Here is a 15,127-nt window from a genome sequence, read left to right as displayed (position 1 = left end):
CGCTAAGTTTCATCATCATAGGATATATGGGATATAGGATATATAATAGGTATTTGGTGGTGGTGGTGTAAAAATGGTAGCTTCATTTTAACAAGTAAACCTTATTGTACATGTACATCCATCCATTTCTATAGTTAAAATAGATATAGGTTAAAATAGATGTTGTAGGTGAATATTAAAATAGGAATAGATATAGACTCGATCGAATATGATGGATGATGGCTCAACGAGAGATATTGTTTTTTATATTTAATATTGTTTTCGATTACATACATATATTGTTACATACAATTGTATCTAATGTAACAATACGAGACTGTTTGTTTCTAAATAAATAAAATAGAATAAATTACCGCGATTGTTACTAAAAAAAAACATGAGGATGGATGTATACTTTAAAAAAATATATTACAATATTGCTGCTGTATTGTGCATATTATAAATACCTACAGATACTTTTCTCATACGTTCCTTTACACAGGTAACGACCGAGATGAACGACCTCGACAGGGACGAGGTCAACATCATCTCCGGAGCCCTGGAGCTCCGCAAGAAGACGGTGTTCGATGTGATGACCAAGCTAGAAGATGTTTTCATGCTGCCCATCACTTCGGTGCTGGATTTTGAGACTATGAGCGAAATAGTCAAGTCTGGTGAGTATTATCTGACAACAGACGTGAAGTACCTTGATAAGGATGAGGTCAACACCATCTCCGGAGCCCTGGAGCTCCGCAAGAACACGGAGTCGGACGTGATGACCAAGCTAGAAGACGTATTCATGCTGCCCATAACTTCGGTGCTGGACTTTAAGACCATGAGCGAAATCGTGAACTCTGGTGAGTACACAAGCTCATAAGACATCGAGATCACCACACATAAGCGCGTACAGAACAGATGTAGTGCATAATTGTTTTCCATCGTATTTTCTCGAAAACGTTCGTATTTGTCATGCTACTTCAGTCAACCTCAGTAATTCTTGTACCGAGACTGACTGAAATAGCAAGACACGTTCGTATCCATAAAATACGATGGAAAATAATTATGCACTAAACATCTGTACTAATTTAGCATGGGAGCGCAACCGCTTATTTCAATTACGCTCACAATTAGGATATTTCGATATTAACTTTTTTATAAAAAGGTTCAACCTGGGCACAGAATAAATAATAGTACTAGGTACAGAAGACTCACTCTAACAAAACGCGTCTGTTACGATCAGCACAGATATGGCCGCTAGGTGGCGACAGCGCCACGCGCGGCTTATGGCTTTCCCCAAAATTGGTGTGGAACGGATGTACTTTTAGCTACCTGTAGCAAGTAGCAAAGCGACGAAATCGCGGAGTGAGCCACGCGTGACCTGGGCAAGTTAAGTCTGCCGGATACTCCCTACATACGTATCTCCATACTAACAATGAATGCGAATGATTTCGGGCATTTAAAAAAGCATTACTCGCCCACATTGTTAACTGACAGTTTCTAAACCTTATTACAATAGGCATAAGCTCCACCTATGGACAGTGAGTGTTGCTGTTTGTACAAGTGACTCGCGAATGCTGTGTCTGGTCTATGCGTTATACATTTATACAGAATGTCTAAACTGCAAAACGTAATTCAAGACCAAAAAAAGTAAGACAATGTTGCCACTGCAATAATTTGTTTGTAAAATAGTAAATTCCTTTTGATAAATAATCAGGCTAAGATAATTTATTGATTAGTAATTTTACTCCTACGATTTAAAAAAAAGTACTTTTATTTACTTATTTTTACATAAATACAAGACGCGCTAGTAAAAAGTGGCAACATTTTCTTACTTTTTTTGGTCTTGAATTACGTTTTGCAGGATAGGCGTCCATAATGGCAGTCTTAACCTTGGGCGCGAGGGGTGGTTATGCAAATTGACGTAGGCGCGGTAAATTGCGACGCTTAAACGACACATGTGTAATTGTTTTTTTTTAATGTATTTACGTGGGTGGAGGCTAGTATTGTAGAGTTAGACCAAGAAAAGTCTGCAGCGATTTTGATAGCCCACGCAGTGCAAGTATTATTTATACGTCACAATTTCATAGTTTGACGTTTGAAATAACACTTGCGATGCGTGGGCTTTCAAAATATCTGCTGACTTGACTTTGTTTTTTAATCTTTTTTTTTAAGGAGTTTTGTCACCCCAGACTTTTCTTGATCTTACTCTAATGTCCGGTTTATACTTTGCTAATAGACTTGATTTTCCAGGTTACTCCCGTATCCCGGTATACGAAGGCCACCGCGGCAACATCGTGACGGTGCTCTTCATCAAGGACCTGGCCTTCGTGGACCCCGACGACAACACGCCGCTGCGGACCCTCGCCCAGTACTACCAGAACCCCTGCAACTTCGTCTTTGAGGATGTCACGCTTGATGTCATGTTCAAGCAGTTTAAAGACGGTACGTGTTAGTATAGTACCTTGGACCTCTACATCAAGGATCTGTTTGTGGACCCTGATAACAATAGGTGTCGGACCCTCGCCCAGTATTACCAGAACCCCTGCAACTTCGTCTTTGAGGTCATGTTCAAGCAGTTTAAAGACGGTACGTGTTAGTATAGTACCTTGGACCTCTACATCAAGGATCTGTTTGTGGACCCTGATAACAATAGGTGTCGGAGCCTCGCCCAGTATTACCAGAACCCCTGCAACTTCGTCTTTGAGGTCATGTTCAAGCAGTTTAAAGACGGTACGTGTTAGTATAGTACCTTGGACCTCTACATCAAGGATCTGTTTGTGGACCCTGATAACAATAGGTGTCGGAGCCTCGCCCAGTACTACTAGAACCCCTGCAACTTCGTCTTTGAGGTCATGTTCAAGCAGTTTAAAGACGGTACGTGTTAGTATAGTACCTTGGACCTCTACATCAAGGATCTGTTTGTGGACCCTGATAACAATAGGTGTCGGACCCTCACCCAGTACTACTAGAACCCCTGCAACTTCGTCTTTGAGGTCATGTTCAAGCAGTTTAAAGACAGCTAAGCAACAGCCCTCGCATAAAGGACCTGGTGTTTTTGGACCTTAACAATAGCAAATCTATATGTAAAACAATATGTTAAGTGTGCATGTATGATTTATTAATTTCTCATTTAAGTGAAGTTTTGTTATATCTTCTTGAGAAATAAAGATTCTTAAACCTGAAATCTTACGCAATTTTAAGCTTAGAATACATTTAAAAGTGGAAAAATTACTGTCTTGGGTGAGACTTGATCTCACGGCCTCTGGATCGATACTCCAGCGCTCTGCCATCTCAGCCATCAATACCTCATCCATAGCCAGCAAATCTTCCCACCATATGGGTCAAGGTGACCCTAGCGACATCTACTGTAAGAGTGTTACACTTCTTAAACGGCTACCGGAGTTCCAAGTCATATTGGAAATTCACCAGTTACGATGTGCTACCCATACTAATTTAAATTTTTAACAAGCAGAAACGTCTGCGAACAATAATAATAAATAATAACATCAACAATCAATAATAACACCAGCAGTTAATAGCATCGTTCGCAGACGTTTCTGCTTGTTAAAAATTAAAATTATTTTATTTGTTTTCAGGTCACAAAGGGCACATGGCGTTTGTGCATCGCATCAACAACGAGGGCGAAGGCGACCCGTTCTACGAGACCGTCGGTCTGGTGACATTAGAGGACGTCATAGAAGAGATGATACAGTCGGAGATCGTGGACGAGACTGACGTATTTAGTAAGTCAATTACACATACTAGGTACCCTAATAGGCTAGATGACAAATTTTCATTTATGGTATCAATCAATCAGGTTTGTTTTTAGGATCAAATGTCTATATGGGACCCATTGCATTAAAGCAATATAAAAGTCAGAAATGATAGTCAAAGTCCGACAGTCGTACTTCACTCGCGAAACGCCCCTAACGAAACGATAAGTGACCGTGACGTCAAGATGAATACTATGAACAAAACAAGAAAATTGCGTTTTTGTCGGTGAAATATTGCGTTTATGTATATAGTTGCTATACAATTTTTTTTGGATAAAATGTGAGGAATCGAATGGTATCCTTACTTATTTCGTTTTTGGAAGCTAAAAAAAACTTAAATTTTGAAACTTTCAGGTGCTGTATTTTTGTATTATTTCCATATATGTTTTTAATATCCGCAATATGTGATAAATTACTCATTTGCTATCTATTTTCCTAGATTTTGTTATAAAATTCAACATGTGTCGTCATCCCTGTTACAGAAACTAGTTCTTATTACGCCTCTTCGTTCATATTTATACGCTCACTTCTAAAGCAGCATTTCCCAAACTAAGGGGCTTTTGCACCAACCCGGGGTTAACCGGTTAAACCTGGAGTTACCATGGTTACCAGTACATTTTGGCACTGGGTTAACGGTTAACCCCGGGTTAGGGCGATGGTGCAAGAGGCGCGAAGACGCATGGATTGATAAAATAAAATCATTGTTAGATATGTGTTCATTCATTAATGTTTTTATTTATTAAACAGTGGACAATAGAACGAAACGCCGCCGCAACAAGCCAACCAACAAGCTTCAAGATTTCGGCGCGTTCGCCGAACGGCACGAGAACCAGCGCACACACATCTCGCCGCAACTCACATTGGCCACCTTCCAGTTCCTGTCCTCCAGTGAGTACAGCACACAGCAACACTCCTAACTGTACATCGGTGGACTTTATTACAAAATGCATAAGCTCCACCGATGTAAAGTTGTTGTTTAACCCCTCGCATTTTTATGTGATATTTAAACGTTAATATGGGGCATTATCTATGAAAAGTGACCTTATTGTCGATGGCGCTTACGCCGCACTGCGTCGCGCGACATTGTATTTATATTAGAGCATCGTTAATCGCCATCGACAGTAAGGTTCCTTTTCATAGATAACGTCACATATTATTTATAATACTTCTGGATCTCCATTACGACACCCTGTGCTGAAATAACCACATTAGGTTACTACGTCGAAAATTTAAAGGGCCATATGTACTGTAAAACGTACGATACACGTGCGAATTTCCTGTTTTTTGCACTTGTATCGTAAATAACTATTTTAATTAATATTCAGGTGTGGAAGCGTTCCGTCCCGACACGGTATCGGAGACGGTGCTCCGCCGTCTCCTGAAGCAGGACGTGATACACCACATCAAGCTAAAGGGCAAGAGTAAAAAGGACAGCAGTACATACGTCTACCAGCAGGGGAAGCCCGTAAGTTCTACTAATATTTTAAAGTATGATTTCAGCATATTTGCTCCTCAATCTCGCAAAAAATATTACCTGGATTTCGGTAAAGGATATGTTTTATTCACGAAATCATCTCTTGCGCGGGGGGGGGGGGGGGGGGGGGGGGGATAAATTGGAAGATAAATTTAGTACAGAAGTTCTAGCACCTCTCCTTCCTCCCCTCATAGGTCACCAATGCTACCTTCAAATTTTACGTGTGTTTAACTAACTCTTTACCAAAGACGTAAACAGACGCGCGATTACAACCCAATAATAGGGTATTCTCTAGTGTCCGACCGAAGGTTCGGTTTCGGTTTCGGCCAGTTTCGGCCAAAAAATCATGTTTCGGCTGTAGTTTCGGTTTCGGCCAAAAAACGGCCGAACCTTTCGGCCGGGCCGAAACTTACGAAATGGTACTTCGTACTATGAAACTAAACTATGTGACAAAGACCAAAAGTTGGGGAATAAGTAGGACAACAATATTATAGTAACAGCACCAGTCATGGGACATTTAAGAGGAAATTTGGAGTATTTATGATATTTCCCTTGTACATGTAAATGGTCTTCCGCTTAGCGTGTTAAAATATGAAAGTCCTATCCGTCTGTCATGTTTTAGGCGTCTTGTATCAAAGATACTGCAATGAGTTTCCACATAATTAACAAATTAAAACTATGCTTTTTTTCTCCAGTCATGGACACCAAAGCTCCAGTAATGGGCCCCCGGTAATGGACGTGGATCCAGTAATGGGCCCCCTATAATGGACATTGCTCTATCAGTATAAAATATTGAAATGGGGAATAAGTTATGGCAAAAAAATCAATTTTTGGTATAAGCTTTTATCGCTGAATGTATTTTTCTTTCCACAGCCAATTATTATTGTATTAGATTTATCGAGACAATTCTAATATACCCAAACACAATTAGTTAGGGTTTATTGCGATAAAGTTCCCATGGCCACCTCCTGTCTCCATCATCAGATCAAGTCCATGTTATCATAATATTGCATTATCATCCGATTTGCATACTTAATTACGTACTTACACAAAATTTCAACTGAATCGGAAATCGAAAAGTGGGTCAAATTCAGCTACCAAGATTTGACCCACACTAACTAACAAGGCAAGTTAAATAAAAGTTTGGAATAACTATATTAATTTATCCTAAGTCCGAGAATACCTCCTAGTTGACATATTTCGTAACTACATTTTACTTCTGTATTGTTTAAAACATGAAATTATGGCATGGCAAGCATCATTATGTCAATTGTCCCATCATAGGAGGTATGCAGTTTTACAGCTCCTATAATGGGATTGGGCCAAATACCACTATTTTTTTACATCTGTGGAGTCACAACATAGTGTACAACATAGGTATACAACCTTATCTCATGGTAAATGCAATTAACAAAACACATTCTAGTTTTCATCAAGTATTAATTAATTAAAATTTAATAAATTAACTCACCTCTCTTAGCGAAGTTGTTAAGAATTTTTAGTGATATTTTTTTTCAGTAGCACGACAACTTTTGGGTTGACGCACATTTCTTAAAAAATAACCGAATTTAATAAAAAATCAAACATAATCAGCTCTAGGACTCTTATTTATGATAAAAATATATCCAGTGTTTATAAACTACTTTTATATACTTATTTTAGAGGAATTGTGTTTTTTTGTCCCATTACTGGTTCCGTGTCCATTATAGGGTATACTACTATAATATATACCTACATATACTGATTCATGTATAGGTATAGAAATTAATTGGTTAATTATTATTATTCATTGTATAAAACACAATTCCACTAATGAGGGCGCCACTAGACGGTCGACGCAGTCTTAAGAGGCTGTTAATACCTATAACGCGCACACTGTCTAATTGTATCGGAGTAAATGAGATAGCACTGTCGCATGTTACTGGGCCTGGGCAAAGGAATAATAAGAAAACTCATCATCTTCCTCGCGTAATCCCGGAATTTTTGCCACGGCTCATGGGAGCCTGGGGTCAAATTGACAACTAATCCCAAGAATTGGCGTAGGCACTAGCACCCAGAGAGTAAACTAGGCCTTATCGGGACTAGTCCGGCTTCCTCACGATGTTTTTCCTTCACCGAAAAGAAAATAGTAAATATCAAATGATATTTCGTATATAACTTTCGAAAAACTTATTGGTACGAGCCGGGATTTGTACCTGCGACCTTCGGATTAAAAGTCGCACGCTCTTACCGCTAGGCCACCAGCGCTCAAGGAAATATGTATCTCGCTTTTTAATACAATGGACATTGGTTGGAGTGTGCTCAACTACTTATCCTGAAGCCTGAAGCACGGCTTTGACTTCGCATGAAAGTTCGCCTCACTGGGGCACTTCGGACGTTTAGGCCCAGGTGAAGATCGGTAGCCGGCCTTGTGATATTGTCAACAAAAAATTCGCGCTCGCGTTTTTGTTTGACCCTGTATCTACATGTTGGCTTGACTGGTGAATGAATAGAGTTAGACCAAGAAAATTCTGCAATCATTTTGATAGCATACGCAGTGAAACTAGTGCAAATGTTATTTATACGTCATAATTTCATAGAAGTTTTGACGTTTAAAATAAAATAATCGTTGCAGAATTATCTTGGTCTAACTCTAGTAATCTTCTTAAAAAACTGCTTAAGTAACATCAATTTCAAGGACATTGGGTGTTGACAGCCCCATAATATGTGTGTAAAACCGGTTTTATGACATTTTTTCAACGATTTTAACAAGTCTACAAAAGGTTCGGTTTCGGTTTCGGCCGAAACTAGAGCCAAAGCCGAACATTCGGTTTCGGTTTCGGTTTCGGCAAAAAAACATGTTTCGGTCGGACACTAGTATTCTCCTCCTACTAGTCAAATCAGTTTCTTTTTTAGAACTGTCAAAACGAATTGCTAATATGGAATTTATATGAAAAGTTACTCAGTGACGTCACGGTCAACTCACCTACTTTTTATATTTCTATCCGATTTATTAAATAGATATTGTTTTTTTTTTAAATAGCTGCTAGCTTTATTTTTCTAATCATTATCTGGTGCTTTATTTCTTGCATGGTGTGAAATAATTTATTATAAATACAGTCAAATATCCTATTATAAACTTTCCTGTATTCCGACAAGATTCACGATGGCGTTCAAAGAGCTATAGGACATAATAAAGGAAAATGTACCTTCCATCTGTACGAATATGATTAGTTGCGTTTCGTCTGTCAATAAGTCTACATTCCCTAAAATCCGAACAGTGACATTATTTGCCGGTTTTTGTTTACAGGTGGATTATTTCGTGCTAATCCTAGAAGGTCGCGTCGAGGTGACAGTGGGCCGCGAGAACCTCGTATTTGAAGCTGGACCCTTCACATACTTTGGCGTCCAGGCCCTTACGCAAAACATCGGTGTTGGTTAGTCAAAATAAAACTCTATGCTCTTGTGAATAAGGTTTCTTTTCTATATGGCCGTGTGGAGGTTACAGTAAGGGCCTGAGAACCTCACGGCCTAGCCAAAGTGACAATCGCTTGCGCTTCTCTATCGAATCGCTTTGTGTCTCTCTATCACTCTTCCATATTAGTGTTTCCACAGTTGCGTTTCGTTCGCTACTGAGCGTTAGTGATACGCATGTACAAATACAAATAGTTTATTCGCAGTAATATGGTTACAAAGTGGTCTTAAGTAAGTACAAAATTGTTCTACATATTACGCCTTTTCTGGCGTGCGAATATCAAATGAAAAACTTAAAATTAAAGGACTAAATCTATCATGCAACTAACTTAACTAATATATTACAGAGTCTTCTTTGTAAGCAAAGATCTCGTTTATTGAGTAAAATACTCTATGAGTAAGCCATTGGTGGAGCCATGCCAAGGAGGAGCCAAGCCATGTTGTCCACGGGTGCTCGTATGGAGCATTATAGGTCCTTGTGGAGCATTCCACGGGCTGTCCCGTACAGACGCATTTTATTTTGTGTAGCGGCTTTTGTTCGGCATTTAATGCAGGCAATTATTTTTCTGTGCATATTTTTGACCATTTGTCATAAGAAAAGAATACCCTTATAACTGCAATTCTTCAGAAAATTCGTGTTTGTACGGGACAACGGTAGACAATTTCATAGAATTGTCCTTGTGCATAATATGAAGCTTTATTGTTCTCTGAATAGAGTCCATTTTTATAGAAAATGTATAAAATAACGTTTTGCACATTCAAGGTCATGAAGTGATAATTTGTTTATTTTTCAGCCGAATCTCCAACCCCATCAGCCATGGGCAGCCTCCAAAACATCAATATGGACTCTATGCTACGCCACACCTTCGTGCCCGACTACTCGGTCCGAGCAACAACCGAGTTGTTCTACCTGACAGTCAAGAGGGCACTTTACCTGGCCGCCAAACGAGCTACCTTAATGGAGAAGGGTGCCTTGTCAAAGGGTGCCACGAATGACCAGTTAGACAACGAATTGGATAAGGTAAGTGTTTTACCTGACAGTGACGAGGGCAGTTTACCTGACTTACACGTGCGCTCTCTAAAGAGGCTAGTAATGTCCGAGCAACAACAGAGTTGTTCTACCTGACAGTCAACAAGGCACTTTGTCTGCCCGCTAAACGAGTTAGCTTATTAAAGAAGAGTGCTTTGTCAAAGGGTGCTACGAATGATCAACTAGACAAGGAATTGGATAAGTGGCAAGAGGGCACTTTACATGGTCGCCAAGCATTAAAATATGACCCGGCCCTGAGTTTTATATGTCGCTCACATGGCAATGCCGGCATTGATACATAAGCATTTTGCTTATATGTTACATTAATTTTGCGTTCAAAACCCCGTAGGTATTTTTTTACTACGTATAACTTAGGTGACAAAATCCTATGATAGCCTTCCTAATCCTTTCCCATTTTCCAGCAAATGACGACTTCTACATGCATGGTTACCAAGAACTTAGTCAAATGTGCTAGCACAGTATCTAAGGATGACCCTTCTTCCAGTAGTAATAAGGTTGACTTTGTATTATAAATATAATTCAACCTCTTAACGCCCACGGTCCTGTTTATAGGACAGTAGAAATAGTATACTAAATGTATATTTCAATGTAATTTAAACCAGGATTTTAAATGCGAAAAAACTTGCATTACTGATGAATCTTTTAATTTTAAGACAAAAAGAGTACCTTATTTTCTGTACCTCGGGATTATCTCTAGGAGTATAAAACTAAAAAGACAGTCAGTTATTGCTGTTCTATGCTAAATATGTGAGTTTGAAAACGGGAACAAGTGGAATTGTTTACCGTCTCAGTTTTTTTATTGATGTAACTCTATTCATGAATAGCATAATTAGTATATGACTTCGCTTTATAAGAAGACCTCGCTTTCGGCTCGGCCGGCTAAGTCACTCCTTCAGACTGGCTTGCTACTGTAACTATTTTCATGATAGCTCGTATTTTTAGCTCCTTTTTTTAGAAAGAAACTTTACATTTTTAATACAAGTAAAGAAATAAATAATTTCAATAAAAAAGAAAAAGATTCTCATAGTAATGAATTATTTACTACTTTCCAGAGCCCAACTCATATCATACAGCTAAAACAAGTCACCATACAGAATTCCACAGAAAAACTATCATACGACAAACGTCACAGCGGCTCAAAACTAAATAAATTAAATTGCCAAGCCAAAAGTCTACCAAGCACTAAACTTGAAGACACCAAAGAAATAGAATACGATAAATACATATACCGACAAGCTAGCAGCTCAAAATATTGGCCGAATAAATTCTCTGACGCCAAAAGTTTGCCAAACACAGCCAAGTCTCACGAAGAAGTAAAGTCTTTTGCGTACTTATGTCCCGACGGAGCGAAATGGCCCTCGACAGATTTCGACTCGTGCGAAATGGCCAAGTTGACGGATGACGCTAATAGTTGTGTGGAGTGTGTACGGAATAACTTTTGGATGAATAAGTCCGTGTTGAATAAGAGTGTGGACAATTTGAGTTATGGTTAGAAGTTTTAACATTATTTTTGTAGTTGTTATGTTTCTAGATATAGTAGGTTAGTAGGTTTAAAATCGTCCTTAAAATTGGTATTTTTAAATCAATAATACTATTACTCGCTTTATTTAACTCAATAATGCGAGTAATAGTAATAGTAACATGGATAGGTATTCTCCTCTTTGCGTTTTTTTATTTGAAAATAATGCTGGCATTAAAAAGTACCTACGTTATTAAGTTTGTGTAGGCCAGTTAGACACATTTATCGAGTACACAAGCAACTCCAATATTTCAACCCTACCAGGGGTGCGAAACTTCTGACTTCGGTCAAACTCGGCTCCGCTCGGCTCATCATTGCTCCGAGCAATTATTAGGGTTGGCACCACTTGCCTTCCTTTTGCGTGCACGACCACAGATAAGATAATCACTTGATTTTTGACAACCCTAAATAGCCGAAAGGGATAGTGCCATATATTAGAAAAGGACAGCATGATTCGACCCTGAACCGCTGTCAAACTTCGGTTTTGTAGGAAGTTTCCTTTCTGTACGGTAGTACTATTCTTTATTCTGTGACCCTACCTTCTAGACCAAATTAAAAAGAAGAAGACCACGTTCCACACCGACTCCTCCCTCCTCACCTTCCACAACCTGTCCCCGAGCGAGTCCAACCTGGGCCCGCGCCCGGTCGACCAGCGCTCAGAGCTGGAGAGGAAACGGATAGACATGGATGAACTGGTTTTGAGGAAGCTGTCGAGGATATTGAGGATTTTGGAGAAGGATCAGACTTGATTCTAATAAGGTCTAATTAATTGTATGTTGGTTTAGAAATAACATTTTAGGTACCTATATTCCCGTTTTAGGAACCAGAGACTTAACTTGTACTTAAAAGGACAAGTTTACAGAGTAATGTCTATTAAAGTACTAATTAATAAAGGAAAACTAACTTCGAAACAGCTAATGTAGATGGCGCTGTCAGTGCGGAAATAAATTTTCTATACAACTACACGAATTCTTTCCGCTGTTTTTTTTTTAGTTTTCTTGGGCTAGTGTAGTTTTGCCTTAGCGACCCTACCTCGGCTCGGTCTATATCAATTCTTGGGTTTTTAAATTTATTATTTAGTAACGTGAAATTCCCGTTTTAGTAACGAGTAACTTATTTTAGTAACAAGTTACTAAATGGGAAAGAAGGTTTTGGCAAACGTAGAATGTATATATTAACCTTTTGGACGCCAATGACCGATATATCCGCACCGCAGGTCCAACGCCAAAGACGGATTAATCGGTCACAGACCACAGAGCAACATAGACCTACATGCATATGCATAAAGTTCAATTTCAGTTTTGACACTTCGTTGACGTGGCGTCCGAGTGACAGCTTTTAGGTTTGACACGGCGTCGAAAAGGTTACCAACAAATAAATTGTTACTAAATGTCTATCATTTTTACTTGCAGTTGCTGCAGTCAGTTGATGAGGATATAAGCATCAGTGGAGAACACAAGACTCCGTCAAGACAGGTATACTATTATGTTATACAATAAATTAAGAAGAGATAAAAGTTTTAGTCTAAAATTTCATTTTAGGTACAGCGAATTGCAAGGGTTTTTCTTATTAGTCTAGGTTAAAATTTGAAGAACAGTATTTTTTTATTTGTATTCAGTAAGTAAACTCAGTTACCCCTTGTACAGTCGCCATCAGATATATCGGAGCGTCCGAGGTGCTCAAAAATATCTGAACACGCACTCTAACGCCTTGACAATAGAGGCGTGTTCAGATATTTGTGAGCGCCTTATCCGCCCCGATATATCTGATGGCGACTGTACTTGAACAAACTTTTGTTGGTCGCAAATCATCCATCAATTTCGTCTAACATCGCAGCCGACTTGCTTCAAAAAGTCAAATAGGTAATTTGAGAATCGGCCTTTTGGGTATAATAAAATTACACTGATGACCCCTCTATTGCCCTGTTAGTGATATTATACCTCTCGCGTCATATGATGGTCTCTGTGACAGTTCCTTCAAGGAAACAGAATTTGAAATAGAGAATTACTGTCATGGTGTAGCTACAGTACATTTCCTGCCACCTTTCGACAGACAATTAAAACTGTTAGAACGCCAATTGACTTTGAGCATTATTCTTTCACTGATATGTGTTAACTTGTTGAATATTAATATTAACGCCATCTACTCCAGAGTAGGCTGAAGGCTATGGCGCCATCGCTTGAAAAGATTGCACCATACCTTTGGCCTATAGTCGAGTAGATGGCGTTAATATTAATATTTAATAAGTTAACACATATCAGTGAAAGAATAATGATCAAAGTCAAATGGCGTTCTAACAGTTTTATCGTCTGTCGAAAGATGGCAGTAAATTTACAGTGGCTACATAATTTACTTTGACAATCCGTCTCTATGCACTTTATTCTCTTTGCTTCAAGTCTCTTTTAGTGCTTAATTTAAAGATGAATTGAAAGAATATGCTTTTGCTGTTTTTTATTACTTAATTGTTACATTTTGAAATAAATTAAACGTAACGCATTCATTATTTTAACTAACCTCCAAAAATATCTTCAATCATTTTACGTGACAGCTGCTCCATACAAGAATAAACTGTCTAGGAACCATCATTCGACGAGAGAGGTATAACAGTAGTAAAAATGTCCGAACCAACTTGAAATCGTACAAATATATATATTTGTAATACCTCTCTCCCCCACAGGTATCCCCCAACCCCCTCCCCGTGTCCGCGTCCCCGCACACGCGCGCCTCCTTCGCCCCGCGCCCCGACGTGTGCTCCCCCGAGCGGAACGGCGACTACATCGGCGCGCGAGACGAACAGGAGAAGCTACTCAAATGACCGGATTTTCAACCTTGTGACGATAGCAGTAAGAGCGATTTGGCTATTGTTGTTACTTACGACCTTTAATTAACCTTTTAACCGCCATAGAATTATTCACTGAGCGTGCTCGTGTCACTGGCGGTTACACGAAGTTTTGTCTTATTTATCAGACCGCGGCGAAATGAGGCCTATTTTGTATTTCTTATATATCAGTCTACGGCGGTTAAAAGGTTAACGGAAATTAACCTGGTATACACCTCAGTAAGGGCTATTGTTACTTTCGACAGTAATACGATCATGTAAAGAAACTAGGGTATTACCAATTTCGCAACTAGTTCCGAAATAGATAACTCGTGTCTCGCTCTGACTGCTCTCTCGGACGGAACAGGAGAAGCTACTCAAATGACCGGATATTCAACCTTGTAACGATAGCAGTAAAAGCGACCTGGCCATTGTTGTTACTTGCGACCTTTAATTACTTAGCGATATTCAAACTTTCGCCACAAGGACTAATGCGATGGTAAATAAATTTAATTTAACAATATTACCAATTTCGCAACTAGTTACTAAATAGATAACTCGTTCCTGTCTCGCTCTGACTGCTCTCCCGAACAGAAATGAGTGTACTTAGATCGGCGCACGCGACGAGCAGAAGAAGCTACTAAAATAACCGGCGGATATTCAACCTTGTGACGATAGCAGTAAGAGCGAGCTGGCTATTGTTGTTACTTGCGACCTTTATGTTTTGCTTCACCGAAAAGCGATTAGTAAATATCAAATGTAAGTACATAAGTTCCGAAAAACTCATTGGTACGAGCCGGGGTTTGAACCCGCGACCTCCGGATTGGAAGTCGCACGCTCTTACCGCTAGGCCACCAGCGCTCAGTATGATGATCACTGACGTTCTTTTAAGTGTTGGAAGACTTAGGATGAGTTGCACCAACCACACTTGACAGACTGATCAACATCACTCAGCCAGGCGTGGCTCACTCCGTGATTTCGTCGCTTTGCTACAGGTAGCTAAAAGTACATCCGTTCCACAACAATTTTGGTGGCTAGCCATAAGCCGCGCGTGGCGCTG

General features: G+C 39.4%; 1 protein-coding gene across 1 annotated transcript in view; it reads left to right on the top strand.

Annotated features, from left to right (window-relative positions):
• LOC134803239 (unextended protein-like) overlaps positions 1-14,545 on the top strand; it is a 35,290-nt gene extending 20,745 nt beyond the window's left edge. Inside the window, exons 7-15 of the mRNA XM_063775936.1 lie at positions 482-653; positions 2,230-2,421; positions 3,576-3,722; positions 4,500-4,640; positions 5,078-5,217; positions 8,516-8,642; positions 9,474-9,700; positions 12,662-12,724; positions 13,927-14,545. Coding sequence (XP_063632006.1) covers positions 482-653; positions 2,230-2,421; positions 3,576-3,722; positions 4,500-4,640; positions 5,078-5,217; positions 8,516-8,642; positions 9,474-9,700; positions 12,662-12,724; positions 13,927-14,064 — 1,347 coding nt within the window. The 3' untranslated portion in view covers positions 14,065-14,545. The remainder of the gene's footprint in view (positions 1-481; positions 654-2,229; positions 2,422-3,575; positions 3,723-4,499; positions 4,641-5,077; positions 5,218-8,515; positions 8,643-9,473; positions 9,701-12,661; positions 12,725-13,926) is intronic.
• The last annotated feature ends 582 nt before the right edge of the window (positions 14,546-15,127 follow it).

Source organism: Cydia splendana, chromosome 26 (genome assembly GCF_910591565.1).
Source record: "Cydia splendana chromosome 26, ilCydSple1.2, whole genome shotgun sequence".
Taxonomy (NCBI): Eukaryota; Metazoa; Arthropoda; class Insecta; order Lepidoptera; family Tortricidae; genus Cydia; species Cydia splendana.
This window is presented reverse-complemented; position numbering and strand designations above follow the sequence as displayed.